The sequence below is a fragment of the Coregonus lavaretus genome (assembly GCF_964263955.1).
Source record: "Coregonus lavaretus genome assembly, contig: HAP1_SCAFFOLD_1084, whole genome shotgun sequence".
NCBI lineage: Eukaryota > Metazoa > Chordata > Actinopteri > Salmoniformes > Salmonidae > Coregonus > Coregonus lavaretus.
The window spans coordinates 153,613-167,710 of NW_028160384.1; the positions used below are offsets into that span (position 1 = coordinate 153,613).

The window sequence follows — 14,098 nt, forward strand, 5'->3', positions numbered from 1 at the left end:
GTAGCATTGTTGTCTAGTAAACAGCGCATACGGGAGCAGTTGTGTTGTGCACACACAGAGCTAACACATCTCTGGAAAGTCTATTTTTAAACCGTGCTTTTGACTCATCCATTTCTGGAGCACGGAGCTATGAGGACTCCCCCAGGACAGGGGATGAGCGCACAGAGCTGCTGCGGTGCCGCTCGGGGGCCACGCAATTAAGATGATGGGCGGGCGACGCTCCCACCACCGCCTCCCAAACAGTTGGGCAGACCCGTTGTGCTGAGCCTCACTCTCTTTTTTATTTATTTTTATTTAACCAGGTAAGCCAGTTGAGAACAAGTTCTCATTTACAACTGCGACCTGGCCAAGATAAAGCAAAGTAGTGCGATAAAAACAACAACACAGAGTTACATATGGGGTAAAAAAAAACTAAAGTCAAAAAAAATACAACAGAAAATATATATACAGTGTGTGCAAATGTAGCAAGTTATGGAGGTAAGGCAATAAATAGGCTATAGTGCAAAAATAATTACAATTAGTATTAACACTGGAATGATAGATGTGCAAGAGATGATGTGCAAATAGAGATACTGGGGTGCAAAAGAGCAAAATAAATAACAATATAGGGATGAGGTAGTTGGGTAGGCTAATTTCAGATGGGCTGTGTACAGGTGCAGTGATCGGTAAGGTGCTCTGACAACTGATGCTTAAAGTTAGTGAGGGAGATAAGAGTCTCCAGCTTCAGAGATTTTTGCAATTCGTTCCAGTCATTGGCAGCAGAGAACTGGAAGGAATGGCGGCCAAAGGAGGTGTTGGCTTTGGGGATGACCAGTGAGATATACCTGCTGGAGCGCAGACTACGGGTGGGTGCTGCTATGGTGACCAATGAGCTAAGATAAGGCGGGGATTTGCCTAGCAGTGATTTATAGATGGCCTGGAGCCAGTGGGTTTGACGACGAACATGTAGTGAGGACCAGCCAACAAGAGCGTACAGGTCACAGTGGAGGGTAGTGTATGGGGCTTTGGAGACAAAACGGATGGCACTGTGATAGACTACATCCAATTTGCTGAGTAGAGGGTTGGAGGCTATTTTGTAAATGACATCGCCGAAGTCAAGGATCGGTAGGATAGTCAGTTTTACGAGGGCATGTTTGGCAGCATGAGTGAAGGAGGCTTTGTTGCGGAATAGGAAGCCGATTCTAGATTTAACTTTGGATTGGAGATTATTAATGTGAGTCTGGAAGGAGAGTTTACAGTCTAACCAGACACCTAGGTATTTGTAGTTGTCCACATACTCTAGGTCAGACCCGTCGAGAGTATTGATTCTAGTCGGGTGGGCGGGTGCCAGCAGCGTTCGATTGAAGAGCATGCATTTAGTTTTACTAGTGTTTAAGAGCAGTTGGAGGCTACTGAAGGAGTGTTGTATGGCATTGAAGCTCGTTTTGAGGTTTGTTAACACAGTGTCCAATGAAGGGCCAGATGTATACAAAATGGTGTCGTCTGCGTAGAGGTGGATCTGAGAGTCTCTCTCTTCCTTAATCTCTTTTAACTCTCCTTCTTTCTTTCTACCTCCCCCTGCAGACGGAGATCTCCTGGAACAGCAAGCCGAGGGGGGGCTGTCCGCAGCAGAGCCGTCTAGTGAGGCGCCCGTGCACCGAGCTGCTCAAGTACCTGACTGCCACTGACGACATTCTCCTCCAGACCAAAGCCAGCGAAGCCAAGAGCGCCTGGGGGGGCGGCGGCAAAGACAAGGGCGGCCTGCTAGGCGCCTCCTCCACCTCCTCGTCGCCGTCCTCCTCCTCCACTTCCTCCTTCTCCTCGCTCTCCTCCTCCTCCTCGATCGCCTCCAAGAAGAAGTCATCCTCGTCATCCGTCGTGTCGCAGCAGCAACAGCAGCATCACCAGCGAGGTGAGAGCCGGGCTGCTGGCGAGTGTAGTGTGGCTGGTGTGGGGGCTGGGAAGTGGCGTCGTTGCGCTCATGGGGCTGGTGGCACTGAGGGACAGTCCGAACCCGCGGCGGCACCCACTCCTGTCCCCCCAACACGTAGGAACGGCAGTGCCCATGCCCGCCCCAAACTGGAGCGCAGGCCGTCCAGTGAAGAAGGAAGGCCGCCAGGTCCGCAGCCTGCGGTGGACGCGGGGCGCCTGGCAGCCGCTAGGTTCATTAGGTACATGCATTCTTATTCTCTCCCTCCTAGAGAGACGGGTCAGACAGGCAGCTGTGGGCGTTGCCCTGAGGTGGGCACTGCCACTCAGGCTAGCGAGTGCTGGGGCGGGCATGGCCGTGGTGCGGCGGCGTGTAGGCATATCACAGTGACCATTAAGAAAAGAGAGGGGGAGCCGGGGCATCCGTTGCTTAGCCAGCTGCTGACCTCCAAGCAGAGGCCCGCCCGCTATCGGGCCCACTTGCTCCCGCCCACTACTACCCCTCAGCCCCGCAAGAGCAGTTCATCAAGAATGAGCTCTGGAGTCCTGGAGAGGGATCAGTGTCCCAGCCAGGCTATTGAGGTGGAGGAGAAGTACAGAGGGACTGTCAATATCAATCCCGGCAGCAGGGGTCTCAGACAGGCCAAGGAGCCTGATTCGGACCCCTTGTTGGCCGAGAGCTTAGGCCTAGGCAACTGGGTTAGCCAGCCAGACCAGGGGCTAGATTTGGGGCTGGAGCTGGGCTTCGGTTGGCCGGAGGTTGGCCTGGTGGAGCAGGCTGGCTGTTTCAGGGAGGAGGTCCGCAATGATGATGCCATGTGCAGCCCCATGGCGCTCTCACAGGGCCTGCCAAGCCCACTCTTCCCAGATTCTAGAATTCCAGACCCCACGCCCTCCATCACACAAGGGCAGCAGCACCTACACAGGCAGGCAGTCTGCAGGCACCCCGATGACCAGGGCCTACCATTGTTAGGTAATCATCGCTGCATCCCCGCCCTCTCTCTCTCTCTTCTCCTGCTCTAACCACTTTCCAGTTTGACTACACACTAACCCCTATGCTAATTCGACGCTAGCTATCACTCTGAGAACAACAAATAAATTGCTAGATGCACGATCTATTCCAAAAGGCATTCTTTCTAATTGGTACAGACCCTTGCCTCAAGATTGACTTAAGGGGAGGTGGGAGAGGGGTAGTAGCCTGTTACGCGTTGATACATTATGGCATCTGTTAAATAAACAACTATCTGGCTGGATCAAGCTGAGTGTTCTGAATGTCTACCTAGCTAGACTCGGCAGAGCACTGCTCTAATGTCTAACTGAGCTTCACTCTTTAGCTGCAGTTGGAGACAGCCAGAGCCTCAGGCAACTGCACAAGCTTCCTTGACTCTCCTTTCTTCCTCTGCTTTTGGTTCCAAATGCATGCGACAATTACTTCATGGGGGGTGGGGGTCACCACCACCACCACCTCTCATTGCCATGTGTACTGTTTGTGCCCGATTTTTTTTTTGGTATTGAGTGGGATATCTGTGTCAAACGGTGTACTCTGAACACATGTGCTAATGCCATCACTTCATCCTGCCTCACAAAGTGAACAGTCAACCAAAAGAACAGATGGGGTCAATAGAGAAAGCCTATTGGTTATTTGCTCTTCTAAACCAATAGCAAGAGAGCATTATTCTAATCGTACTAGGTTGGGTTTTGTAACATTACCTGATTTGAATGCCCCAATCTGAGATCAATTTGCAGATGTGGACCTGATCTCTTCTGCCTCAACTTGTTATCTATCTAGTTAAATAATTACCAATGCTCCTTTGTGTTCTGCAGCCAAACCAACCACCTTGCCACTTCCTTTGACCCCAGAGTCTCCAAAGTAAGTGCAAGAGTTTTTCAACATTCTACATAGACCAGACAACAACAAAAAAGAACAAAGACAAATAAAAAGACAAAGAATTAGCACCAAGATGAGGCATTTTGTTAACTCTCATTTCCATTTCTAAGATCACAAAGCCCTTTTATTAAAGTCACATTTTCCTGTGTTGAGTAAATTGGTGTGTTCAATCCCTTTTGTCTTTCAGTGACCACAAGGGATCACCGTTTGAGAACAAAACCATTGAACGCACATTGAGTGTGGAGATCTCTGGAACCCCAGGTAAGCATCTCATGTGTTTTCAGGAAATGTATGAATTAAGATCCATATATGAATGAGTGGGGCTTGATGCAAATATTCACACAAATGTGTTGTGTTATAATGGAAAACCCTAGTTCTCTCACTTAGCCAGTTAGGGGTTCAATTACAGTCACTGCCTCAAGGCTTTTCACACCATCTTGATAGTTCCATAAAAGTTCAGAGTTGAAGGTGAAGGACTAGGACACGGTGTGACATTTTTTATATGCCTCACTATTGATTAAGCTTTCCAATCTCCTTTGGGTTTATTAGACAGATCCCCCTCCTCTCGGTGAAGAGTTAATATACTGCCACTCCTTTTTCTCTCTCTCTCTAGTTTCGATCTTAATGCCCTTTGACTGTGATGCTCACCAATACATCACTGACAATTGATGTGTCATTATTATTGTTTTAATTGGTTTTGCCACGTAATTCAGTTTCGACCGATATTATCTGTCTCTTTTTTTCCTCAGACAGTCTGGTAATTTGATTAGAGACATGGAAGGTAATGTCCAATGGTAAGGCTTGATATTTATGGGAAGGATGCCATTTTCCAAACGGGGTCAACGCGGGGTGATTTTAGTAGTATTATTGTCATTATCCCTGTATATTATATACTTATTCATTAAGTGTGTCGGTGAGAAGCTACAGACAAAAGGTAATTAAAAGCCAGTCAAAGAGAATGTCAGCCAAAGCTAAAACACCAGGCTTCAGCAGTTCTTCTCTCTCTCTCTCTCTCTGAATTATGCAGGTAATTATTTCACAACCCCCCCCCCCCCCCACCCCTCCTTCCCTGAGATTAATCATCCCAGGTCAATAAAAACAAAATGGATGCCCTTTTCTTCTTCTTCACAATGTGTTGTGGCAATGGGCCTTTTGGTATTAATTTACTAGCGGGGAAAAGAAATGGGCCACGATGTAACATGCCAGACTCGCCCCCGAGACTCAAGGTGACGTTTTGTTTGGGAACGAGGACCAATAGGAATTATCTGCAGTCTCTTTAGAGTTGGAAAGGGGGTACATTTGTGGGACACCAATGCCCCAAGGGGGGTCCTCCAATTGACCTTGCTCCACTTGCCATTTAACCCTGTGTGTATATGAGCATCAGAGGTCAGAGGGGACACCCATAGGGAATTAAGAGCTGTGGAGCAATCAAACTGTTCATATTTCTTTATTTTTACTGTGTGTGGGTGTGCCTCTGACTGCTGGCTTAAATCCTGTCGCATTCTCCTCATGTCCCTGTGTTCCTGCTCCAGCCATAGTTAATAAAGCCAAACTCTGACTCCACTGCCCTTTGCAGATTTGGGATTAGATATTAGGGAAAAGCAATTAGAAGGAAAAACTCATGGATATTGAGCCCCTTCCGCTTTAGGATTAGTCTAGTCCCGTGCGGTAAGCGACTTGGGAACTCTGGATATGGAGAAACGTGGGGAATGAAATCTCTGTGATCCCTTGAGTTAATGTCTGCCCAATAGCCCCGCTCAAGTAGATCTGGAGATTATGGTTATTTAATTGATAACAAAAAGGAGATAAGACAAAGGGGGAGGGGCCACCTTCAGGACAGGGAATTATCCGTGGCAAGTTGAAGGAGAGACATTTTTATATCTTTATTAGGAGTTGTAATAGTAGGCCAGTAGTAGATAAACATTTCAGTTGTAAACTTTTCCATGACATGGGGTGGGAAAGGTTTTCTTCATTATCAGTAGTGATGGTAGTAGTAGGCATAGTAGTAGTAGTAGTAGTAGTAGTAGTAGTAGTAGTAGTAGTAGTAGTAATACTAGTAGTAGCAGTAGTCGTTGTCGTAGTAGGATTTAATACCGCTAACCGTACACTAGGCCCTTAGTTGTTATTGTTTTGTCACTGAGGTAAACCTGAGGCAACCCCACTACTCTGAATGAGCCCACGGATTTCACTGGAAGGACTAATCTCCTCTCACTAATAGATTTACTCTGCACTGTGTTGTCTTTAATTACAGTATCTCATGACACCGGGGTTTGGGTCTATGTGTTGCTATTTGCATGGCTTACCACCGGATCAACTCTTTAATCCCCGAGTCGGAGTCATTCGTTTGGAAGTCTCTTTGCAATTTACAGTCCGGACAGAAACAGATTAGGAAAAAAATGAAGAAAAAGACAAAAAAAACTGGCTATATGATAAGTGTTTGTGTCTGCCGAGCATCCATCACCAACTGGTTTGACTGAGAGGCGCATATTTATCTAATTCTGATTTATTTCGACACGGCGCTAATGGCTCCTAGTTTATGACCCTAGTGCGCATTGTTTTGCACAGATGGCGTTCCATTGGCGAAACAGAAGTTCCTCAGGCACCGCGCTGGCCCTCCCTCCCTTCCCTTTTCATAGCTCATTTCATTGGCATAATGATAAATATAGCCCTCTTTCTCAGTTCTCTCTCTCTCTCTCGCTGAAATGCTGCATCAAGTCTCTGTGTCGCTATCGGTGTACCACGTCTGACTGTTAAAGTGGGACGGGAGTTTGCGGCTCGGTTTAACGTAAAATCCAGATAATAATTCTAGATGATAAGCTGGTCGGATTAGACAGCCTCAGGAAATGGCCCCGAAACAGATTTTTTTTTATGTATCAGTCTCTCTCTCGCTCTTTCTCTCTCCCTCTCTCATTCTTGTTCTCTCTCCGTGTCTCTCTCTCACGCTCTCTTTCCTGGCTCCGAGCCGTCCCAGTAAATACTCTTACACTGGATTTGATACTAATAGCTGTCATTTGGTGCAATTCACTGTGAGGGAGAGGAATGTGCATTCATACAATTTGCAAAGACAGGTGTTCAAAGTGCCTAAAATACATTCCAGAGAGGGAGGCTGTTTGCGGCTATTGTGTGTCTGTGTCCATGTGTCCGTGTGAAGGTGCATGTGTGTCTGTGTGCTGTGTATTAGTCTGGAAGAGAAAGACAGACAGTGAGAGAAAGAGAGATGATGAGAGACAGAGAGAGACAGAGAGATTGATCCAGAGAGGAAGACAGACGGGGAGCAAGGAGGGGAAGAGACAAGAGGGAGACGAGAGGGAAGGGACTGCCTACCTAGCGCTGGTTGTTTGTGTATGTGCATTAACAGTGCTATAAAGCGGGCCCATCTCAGGAATTCCCATATAACTGCCATCTGTCGGCCTATAAATCTGTCAGGAGGGGTCAGGTTCGGCACGAGCCACAGAGAGGCAGGCAGGATCTGAGAAGAATGACAACCCATTACCCCAGCAGACACTGAGCCTCCATTACCAGTCAGACATCTCCCCAGTGCCAAGCCGACACTATCGTATGACAGCGCAGTGGCATGCCATAGCAACATGTACCTCCGAATACTGACATATCTCGCTACCTTGACTGGCAGTAGAGAGAGGAAGCCTGAGCTATAGGACACTTCGCTTTTTTTAGGCTACATTTGAGGGTTCAAGTCGAGATGCTATATATTTTCAAAGGATGGTCGGTCGAGGAGGATGTGTTCTATTTGTCCCCTGCGGATGTGTGGCTTTCTCTTCTTCCTGAACGAGGGATTGTCCAAGGTCAGGGAGGGAGGGAGAGATGGCGGTGGTAGCCGAGCCATGTAGCAGCTCCACCATATTAAGTTACACAGAGCATTACATTAATCTGTCAAGATTGCAATAAAATACGGATCAGGATTAGGAGCAGGAATGAAAGTGAATATTTTAATCAAGCCCCTGTATGTATCCACTGTCTATAAACAGGTTGTGGGGAATGGAAGGGGAGGGAGGGAGGTGTAGAGGTAGAATGCATTATAATTCCATTCTCTTATCAACCCTCTCGCTCTCTCGCTCTCTCTCCCTCTCTCTCTCCAGGTCTGACACCACCTACCACGCCCCCCCACAAAGCCAGTCAAGAGAACCCTTTCAAAGCATCACTCAAAACCAAGTTGTCTTCATGCTCCTCGTCTGCCCTGGCGTGCAAGAGGGTTCGGCTGAGCGAGGCGGGCCCCTGCGGCCCCACGACCCTAACCCCGGCCCTAGGCGGGGGTCCCTCCAGGAATGGCCCCGAGCAGACTGAGCTGTATGCCCAGCTGAGCAAAGTGTCCACTGCCCTCCCCACCTTGGTGGTCACTGCGACGACAGGGGGTTGCCAGGAGGAGCACTGCGGCGGCAACGGCAAGCGGGGTGCCCAGCCCCGCAGCTACAGCGACCACGACTATTGTCAGTCGACGGCGGCCAGCACAAAACGGGAAGCCGCCGCTAATGCAGCTAACGCTAATGCAGCTGTCGCTACTGTTACTATGACGACTACTACAACAACCCCTCTGATGCCCAATCCGGCCATTGCGGAGGACAGGCATGTGACATGTAAGGACTCAGCCATGCCACCCTCCTCCTTTTCTTCCTCCTCCTCTTCTACATCTTCTCCTCCATCTTCATCCTCTTTGGCCAAGCAGCTGCAGCAGCAGCAGAGCTCTTCCCCTGTGGCTACGGAGGCTCGGGGGCAGGACCGGACCGCCACCACCCAGGCAAGACCACCCCCACCACAGACCCCAGAAGGGGACCAGCATTCCACCAGCAGGAAGCAGCCCTTGCGAGACCAGGAGATCCGGGCAGAGCTCAACAAGCACTTTGGCCGCCCCCAGCAAGCCATTTACAGCCAGGGTGAGAAGGGGGGGGAGTTGGTGGTGGAGGAGGGGGGGCAGGGAGGAGGGGAGAAGGCTGTAGCCCCGCAGCCGTCCGAGGAGAGCCCTGTTGGGGACGAGTACTACTGCAAGCTCCCTGGTTCTGGGTCTGGTTCTACTGGGTACCTGCACCCGGGCCTCCCGCCCTTCCACGAGGAACTTGAGCTTGAGGACCGCGGCGTGGAGGGACACTTCCTCTACCCCTGGGAGGGCACCCCCCTGGAACTGCTTTTCGAGTCCTGCTCGCCGTCCTGCTCGCCGTCCAGCTGCTCCCCCTCACGGGGCTCCGTCTCGCCTCCCTCCTCCCTCCTCCTCTCTCCCAGACACTTTGTCTGGCCCCGCTCGGGCTCCCCCTCCTCCCGCTTTCGCTCCCGGTCCCGGTCCCGGTCCCGCAGTTCCTCCTCCCACCACCGGAGGCGCTCCCTCTCCAGCTCACCTGACGGACGCCCCTCCTCCAGGTGAGTAAAGTCTCAATCTTTAGGTTCCCATGTCCATACTACCACGATGCTTAGAAATCTTGCCCATTCTGAAAATATTCAGACCCCTTCCCTTTTTCCACATTTTGTTACGTTACAGCCTTATTCTAAAATGGATTCAATTACTTTTTTCCCTCATCAATCTACACACAATACCCCATAATGACAAAGCGAAAACAGGTTTTTAGAATTTTGTGCAAATGTATTAAAAATAAAAACAGATACCTTATTTACATAAGTATTCAGACCCTTTGCTATGAGACTTGAAATTGAGCTTATGTGCATCCTGTTTCCATTGATCATCCTTGAGATGTTTCTACAACTTGATTGGAGTCCACCTGTGGTAAATTCAATTGATTGGACATGATTTGGAAAGGCACACACCTGTCTATATAAGGTCCCACAGTTGACAGTGAATGTCAGAGCAAAAACCAAGCCATGAGGTCGAAGGAATTGTCCGTAGAGCTCCGAGACAGGATTGTGTCGAGGCACAGATCTGGGGAAGGTTACCAAGAAATGTATGCAGCATTGAAGGTCCCCAAGGACACAGTGGCCTCCATAATTCTTAAGTGGAAGAAGTTTGGAACCACCAAGACTCTTCCTAGAGCTGGCCGCCCGGCCTAAGCAATCGGGGAGGAGGGCCTTGGTCAGGGAGGTGACCAAGAACCAATGGTCACTCTGACAGAGCCCCGGAGTTCCTCTGTGGAGATGGGAGAACCTTCCAGAAGGACATCTATCTCTGCAGCACTCCACCAATCAGGCCTTTATGGTAGAGTGGCCAGACGGAAGCCACTCCTCAGTAAAAGGCACATGACAGCCCACTTGGAGTTTGCCAAAAGGCACCTAAAGGACTCTCTGGTCTGATGAAACCAAGATTGTACTCTTTGGCCTGAATGCCAAGTGTCACGTATGGAGAAAACCTGGCACCATCCCTACGGTGAAGCATGGTGGTGGCAGCATCATGCTGTGGGGAGTTTTTTTAGCAGCAGGGATTGGGAGAATAGTCCGGATCGAGGGAAAGATGAACGGAGCAAAGTAAAGAGAGATCCTTGATGAAAACCTTCTCCAGAGCGCTCAGGACCTCAGACTCATTTCCAACAGGACAATGACCCTAAGCACACAGCGAAGACAACGCAGGAGTGGCTTCAGGACAAGTCTCTGAATGTCCTTGAGTGGCCCAGCCAGAGCCCAGACTTGAACCCGATCGAACATCTCTGGAGAGACCTGAAAATAGCTGACAGAGCTTGAGAGGATCTGCAGAGAAGAATGGGAGAAACTCCCCAAATACAGGTGTGCCAAGCTTGTAGCGTCATACCCAAGAAGACTTGAGGCTGTAATTGCTGCCAAAGGTGCTTCAACAAAGTACTGATTAAAGGGTCTGAATACTTATGTAAATGTGATATTTCCGTTTTTTATTTTTAAACATTTGCAAAAAAGTCTAAAAGCCTGTTTTTGCTTTGTCATTATGGGGTATTGTGTGTAGATTGATGAGGGGGAAAAAACTATTTAATACATTTTAGAATAAGGCAGTAACGTAACAAAATGTGGAAAAAGTCAAGGGGTCTGAATACTTTCCGAATGCACTGTATCTACTACTTAGCTTCATTCTAAGTAGTATGCCAGTGTGGATATCGGAACACAGCCAAGTTATTCCCTCCTGGTGGGTGCCATTTCCCCTCTGTTGTTCGAACGTTGTTTGAGCGTTGCATAAAGGTTGTGGGCGGCTCTGACAGTGCTCCCGGCAGCGGGTGGACAGCTCAGTCGTGTCAACAGGCCTCATCAGCCGTCAGAAACGTGTCAATAGAGGATAGGCGCTGTGGTCTGAGTCTCTTCAGTCTCCCAGTATGGGGCCTCCTTTAGTTTTAGCTGCTTCAGGATCCCCAGCTTGAACTAGAAACATGGGGGAGACTCATTATGTTCCAGAGGAAAGAGGCTTTAACAATAGGAGAGTGTGGCAGGGCCAGGGAGAATCCTTACAGGCTGGACTACTGGACAGTGGATTGTGCTAGCCAAGCTCAACTCTTTCAGTGTTTTACTATAGAGTAGAGGCTGTATGTATCACTCTTCTCAGAGTAGAAGTGCTGATCTATGATCAGGTCCCTCATGTACATAATCGTATTCATTATGATCTAAAAGGCTAAACTGATCTGAGATCAGCACTCCTACTATGAGAAGCTTGATACATTTGGTGTATTAGTCAGGTTTGGTGTATTAGTCATCAAAACGGTATATCTGAGAAAGAGGCAACTAGGAAAATGAGAAGCGACTGAGGCGTTGTGCTTTGGTTGCTTCAACGTTGTCAAAGCCTTGTTTCCCATGGCAAGGTTTTGTCACTCTCATCTCCTTCTCCGCTTTCCTGGGATCTCTGTTTGATGCAGTGCATGTTGTTTTAAGCTGCAGCTGTTGTTTTGCTGAGCGCCAGGAGAACCCCCCTTTGTCCCGGAAGATGAAAGCCAAATCTGGGAAGTGAGTTGAGTTCTGGACCACCTCCTCTGAAAACAGTGTGTATTATCACAGCAGCTCGGGGGAACTACATTTCCCATGGTTCCCTTTGATCAGAGCAGAGTGGGTACTGTGTTTTTTTAAAAGGAAATAGGTACTGAGTAGGACTACAAATATAAGGAGACTTTTATCAGCAAATTTGCATTGAGTGCCTTGCAAACTGGATAGACTCTTCATTCACTTCCCTCAAGCTCATAAGTGAGTTTAAGTTTGTTTGCTGGGTTAATGAAAGGTTTCAATGGAGGTTAGCTTTTCCTTCTGTTTTGTAGTCCTTTATCCTTGATAAATCACTCACTCTGATGACTATCACCAACCTCATGATACAGTACACCAAAAAAGTCAAAGGGTTTCTAAAGATATCAGGGTTAGTACTTGAAAGAAGAAAAACTTGAAAAAATAACCTTATAAAAGGTTATGGCTAAGGTTACCTGAGTAAAAGTACCTACATCTCAAGAACTCACTCAAGAACTCAAAGTGAAACAATTTCAACAAATCAATTTTTTCTCTCTCAAATCTCTCTACTTCCAAACTCTTGTCTTCCTCAACTTTGTGGACGTTTGACCATAGCCTAACTTCTCTCCCTCTATTATTCAAGTCTCCCTTCATCAGCATCAGTTCAATAATTAAGCAATGAGAGCTTGTACTCTGTGTAGGGCTACTAGCTTTAGAGTTAGGCCGTGTGGCCTAAGGACCTTCCCCTCATTCAACATAGATACGAGGTGTATATACTGGCCCTTGTGGGGGGAAAGGTGAGAACATCTCCCAGCTGCACTGTGCAGAAGCAGAGTATAGCATGTCAAATTCAGTAGAACTAGGAAAAAGTAAGTGTTAAGAAAAATTAGCAGAACCTATTTGGACTTTTGGTTATGTGTTTTTTTTTATGGTCAGATTTGACACTGTGGCTGTCTGTCATCTTGTAAGAAAAGGCTATGATTTAGGGATGCCAAGGGACAGTGACTGGCATATCTAGACAATATTATCGATTTTAGAGATACGCATCTCAGATATGTACACATTTTTGTGATATCCTGGATGATATCTTGATGATTATTGTACATTCCGTTTTTGCAGGTCTCGTCACAACATGGACTCCAGCACTTACCGATCCAGGACCCACAAAAGCCCTCACTCACAGTCTCGATCTCAGTCCAGATCCCCCCTTAGCCGCAGGCCAAGGTAAGGGTCCTACACATCCCTAACACTAAACCAGGGGTAAACAGCTCTGGTCTGATGATCCAGTCCCTGCAGTTAATGCTTGTTTTCATCCTTGCCTTTTAACCAAAAACAGTAATTGATTGAAAACCAGCAAGATTGTGGAACTTGAGGACCTGAGTTGTGCACCGCTGGACAATGTCCTTATGCACAAACACAGGCAGTGTAGAATATTGACACTCCTTCCAGCTCCAAAATTATTTGCCATTGATGAGCCTAGCGACACCAGGAAAGCCCCAAATCTTCCCATCTCTCCAATGCATGGCCAAATCTGACGAGGAAGTTGAGAGAGAAAAGTTGTACTTCTTTCCCCCAGATGAAGCCCTAAATAAGCAGAAAGTAATGACGTCAAGTAGTGCTGACAGTGGCAGCTGCCCAGCTTCCGACTGTGCATCTCTCCCGCTATCCACCCTCTCCTGCGGGCCTCCTACGGGATGCATAACCTTAACAGCGAGGAGGAGGCATCTTCTTATTAAGGCATTTGTTTGTTTCCCCACCCCTCTGAGAAATGTAGCCCTTCTCGTTGGTGGGTTTTCGGCCGATACGCTTCATAACTGCGGACATTGAAATGAAGGGCAGATGTTGGAAGGGCGGTGGAGGACAGTGAAAGTGATGGGTTTGGTTTGGTCCCTCGCAGGTACGACAGCTACGAGGAATACCAACACGAGCGTCTGAAGCGGGAGGAGTACCGCCGGGACTACGAGAAGAGGGAGTTTGAGAGGGCCGTGCAGAGGGAGGAAACAAAGTCAAAAAGCAATAGTGAGTTCCCCTGTCATTGTTCTGATCTCTCTCTTTTTGATATCTCTCTCTCTCTCTCTCTGCCTATCTCTCTACGTTCCCACTCACCCTTTCTCTCTCTCTCTCTCCTCTCTCTCTCTCTCTGCCTATCTCTCTACGTTCCCACCCACCCTTTCTCTCTCTCTCTCTCTCTCTCTCTCTCTCTCTCTCTCTCGCTCTCTCTCTGCCTCTCTCTCTACATTCCCACCCACCCTCTCTCTCTCTCTCTCTCTCTCTCTCTCTCTCTCTCTCTCTGCCTATCTCTCTACGTTCCCACCCACCCTTTCTCTCTCTCTCTCTCGCTCTCTCTCTGCCTCTCTCTCTACATTCCCACCCACCAGCACTCCCACTCTCTCCTCTCTCTCTCCTCTCTCTCTTCTCTCTCTCCTCTCCTCTCTCCCTCTCTCCTCCTCTCTCTCTCTCTCT

General features: G+C 48.3%; 1 protein-coding gene across 1 annotated transcript in view; it reads left to right on the forward strand.

Moving 5' to 3' along the window:
- LOC311121884 (peroxisome proliferator-activated receptor gamma coactivator 1-alpha-like) overlaps positions 1-13,847 on the forward strand; it is a gene marked incomplete at its 3' end in the record, with an annotated part of 40,627 nt that extends 26,780 nt beyond the window's left edge. Inside the window, exons 5-10 of the mRNA XM_084196324.1 lie at positions 1,564-2,881; positions 3,733-3,778; positions 3,984-4,057; positions 7,894-9,163; positions 12,755-12,859; positions 13,533-13,847. Coding sequence (XP_084052450.1) covers positions 1,564-2,881; positions 3,733-3,778; positions 3,984-4,057; positions 7,894-9,163; positions 12,755-12,859; positions 13,533-13,847 — 3,128 coding nt within the window. The remainder of the gene's footprint in view (positions 1-1,563; positions 2,882-3,732; positions 3,779-3,983; positions 4,058-7,893; positions 9,164-12,754; positions 12,860-13,532) is intronic.
- Positions 13,848-14,098: the final 251 nt, after the last annotated feature.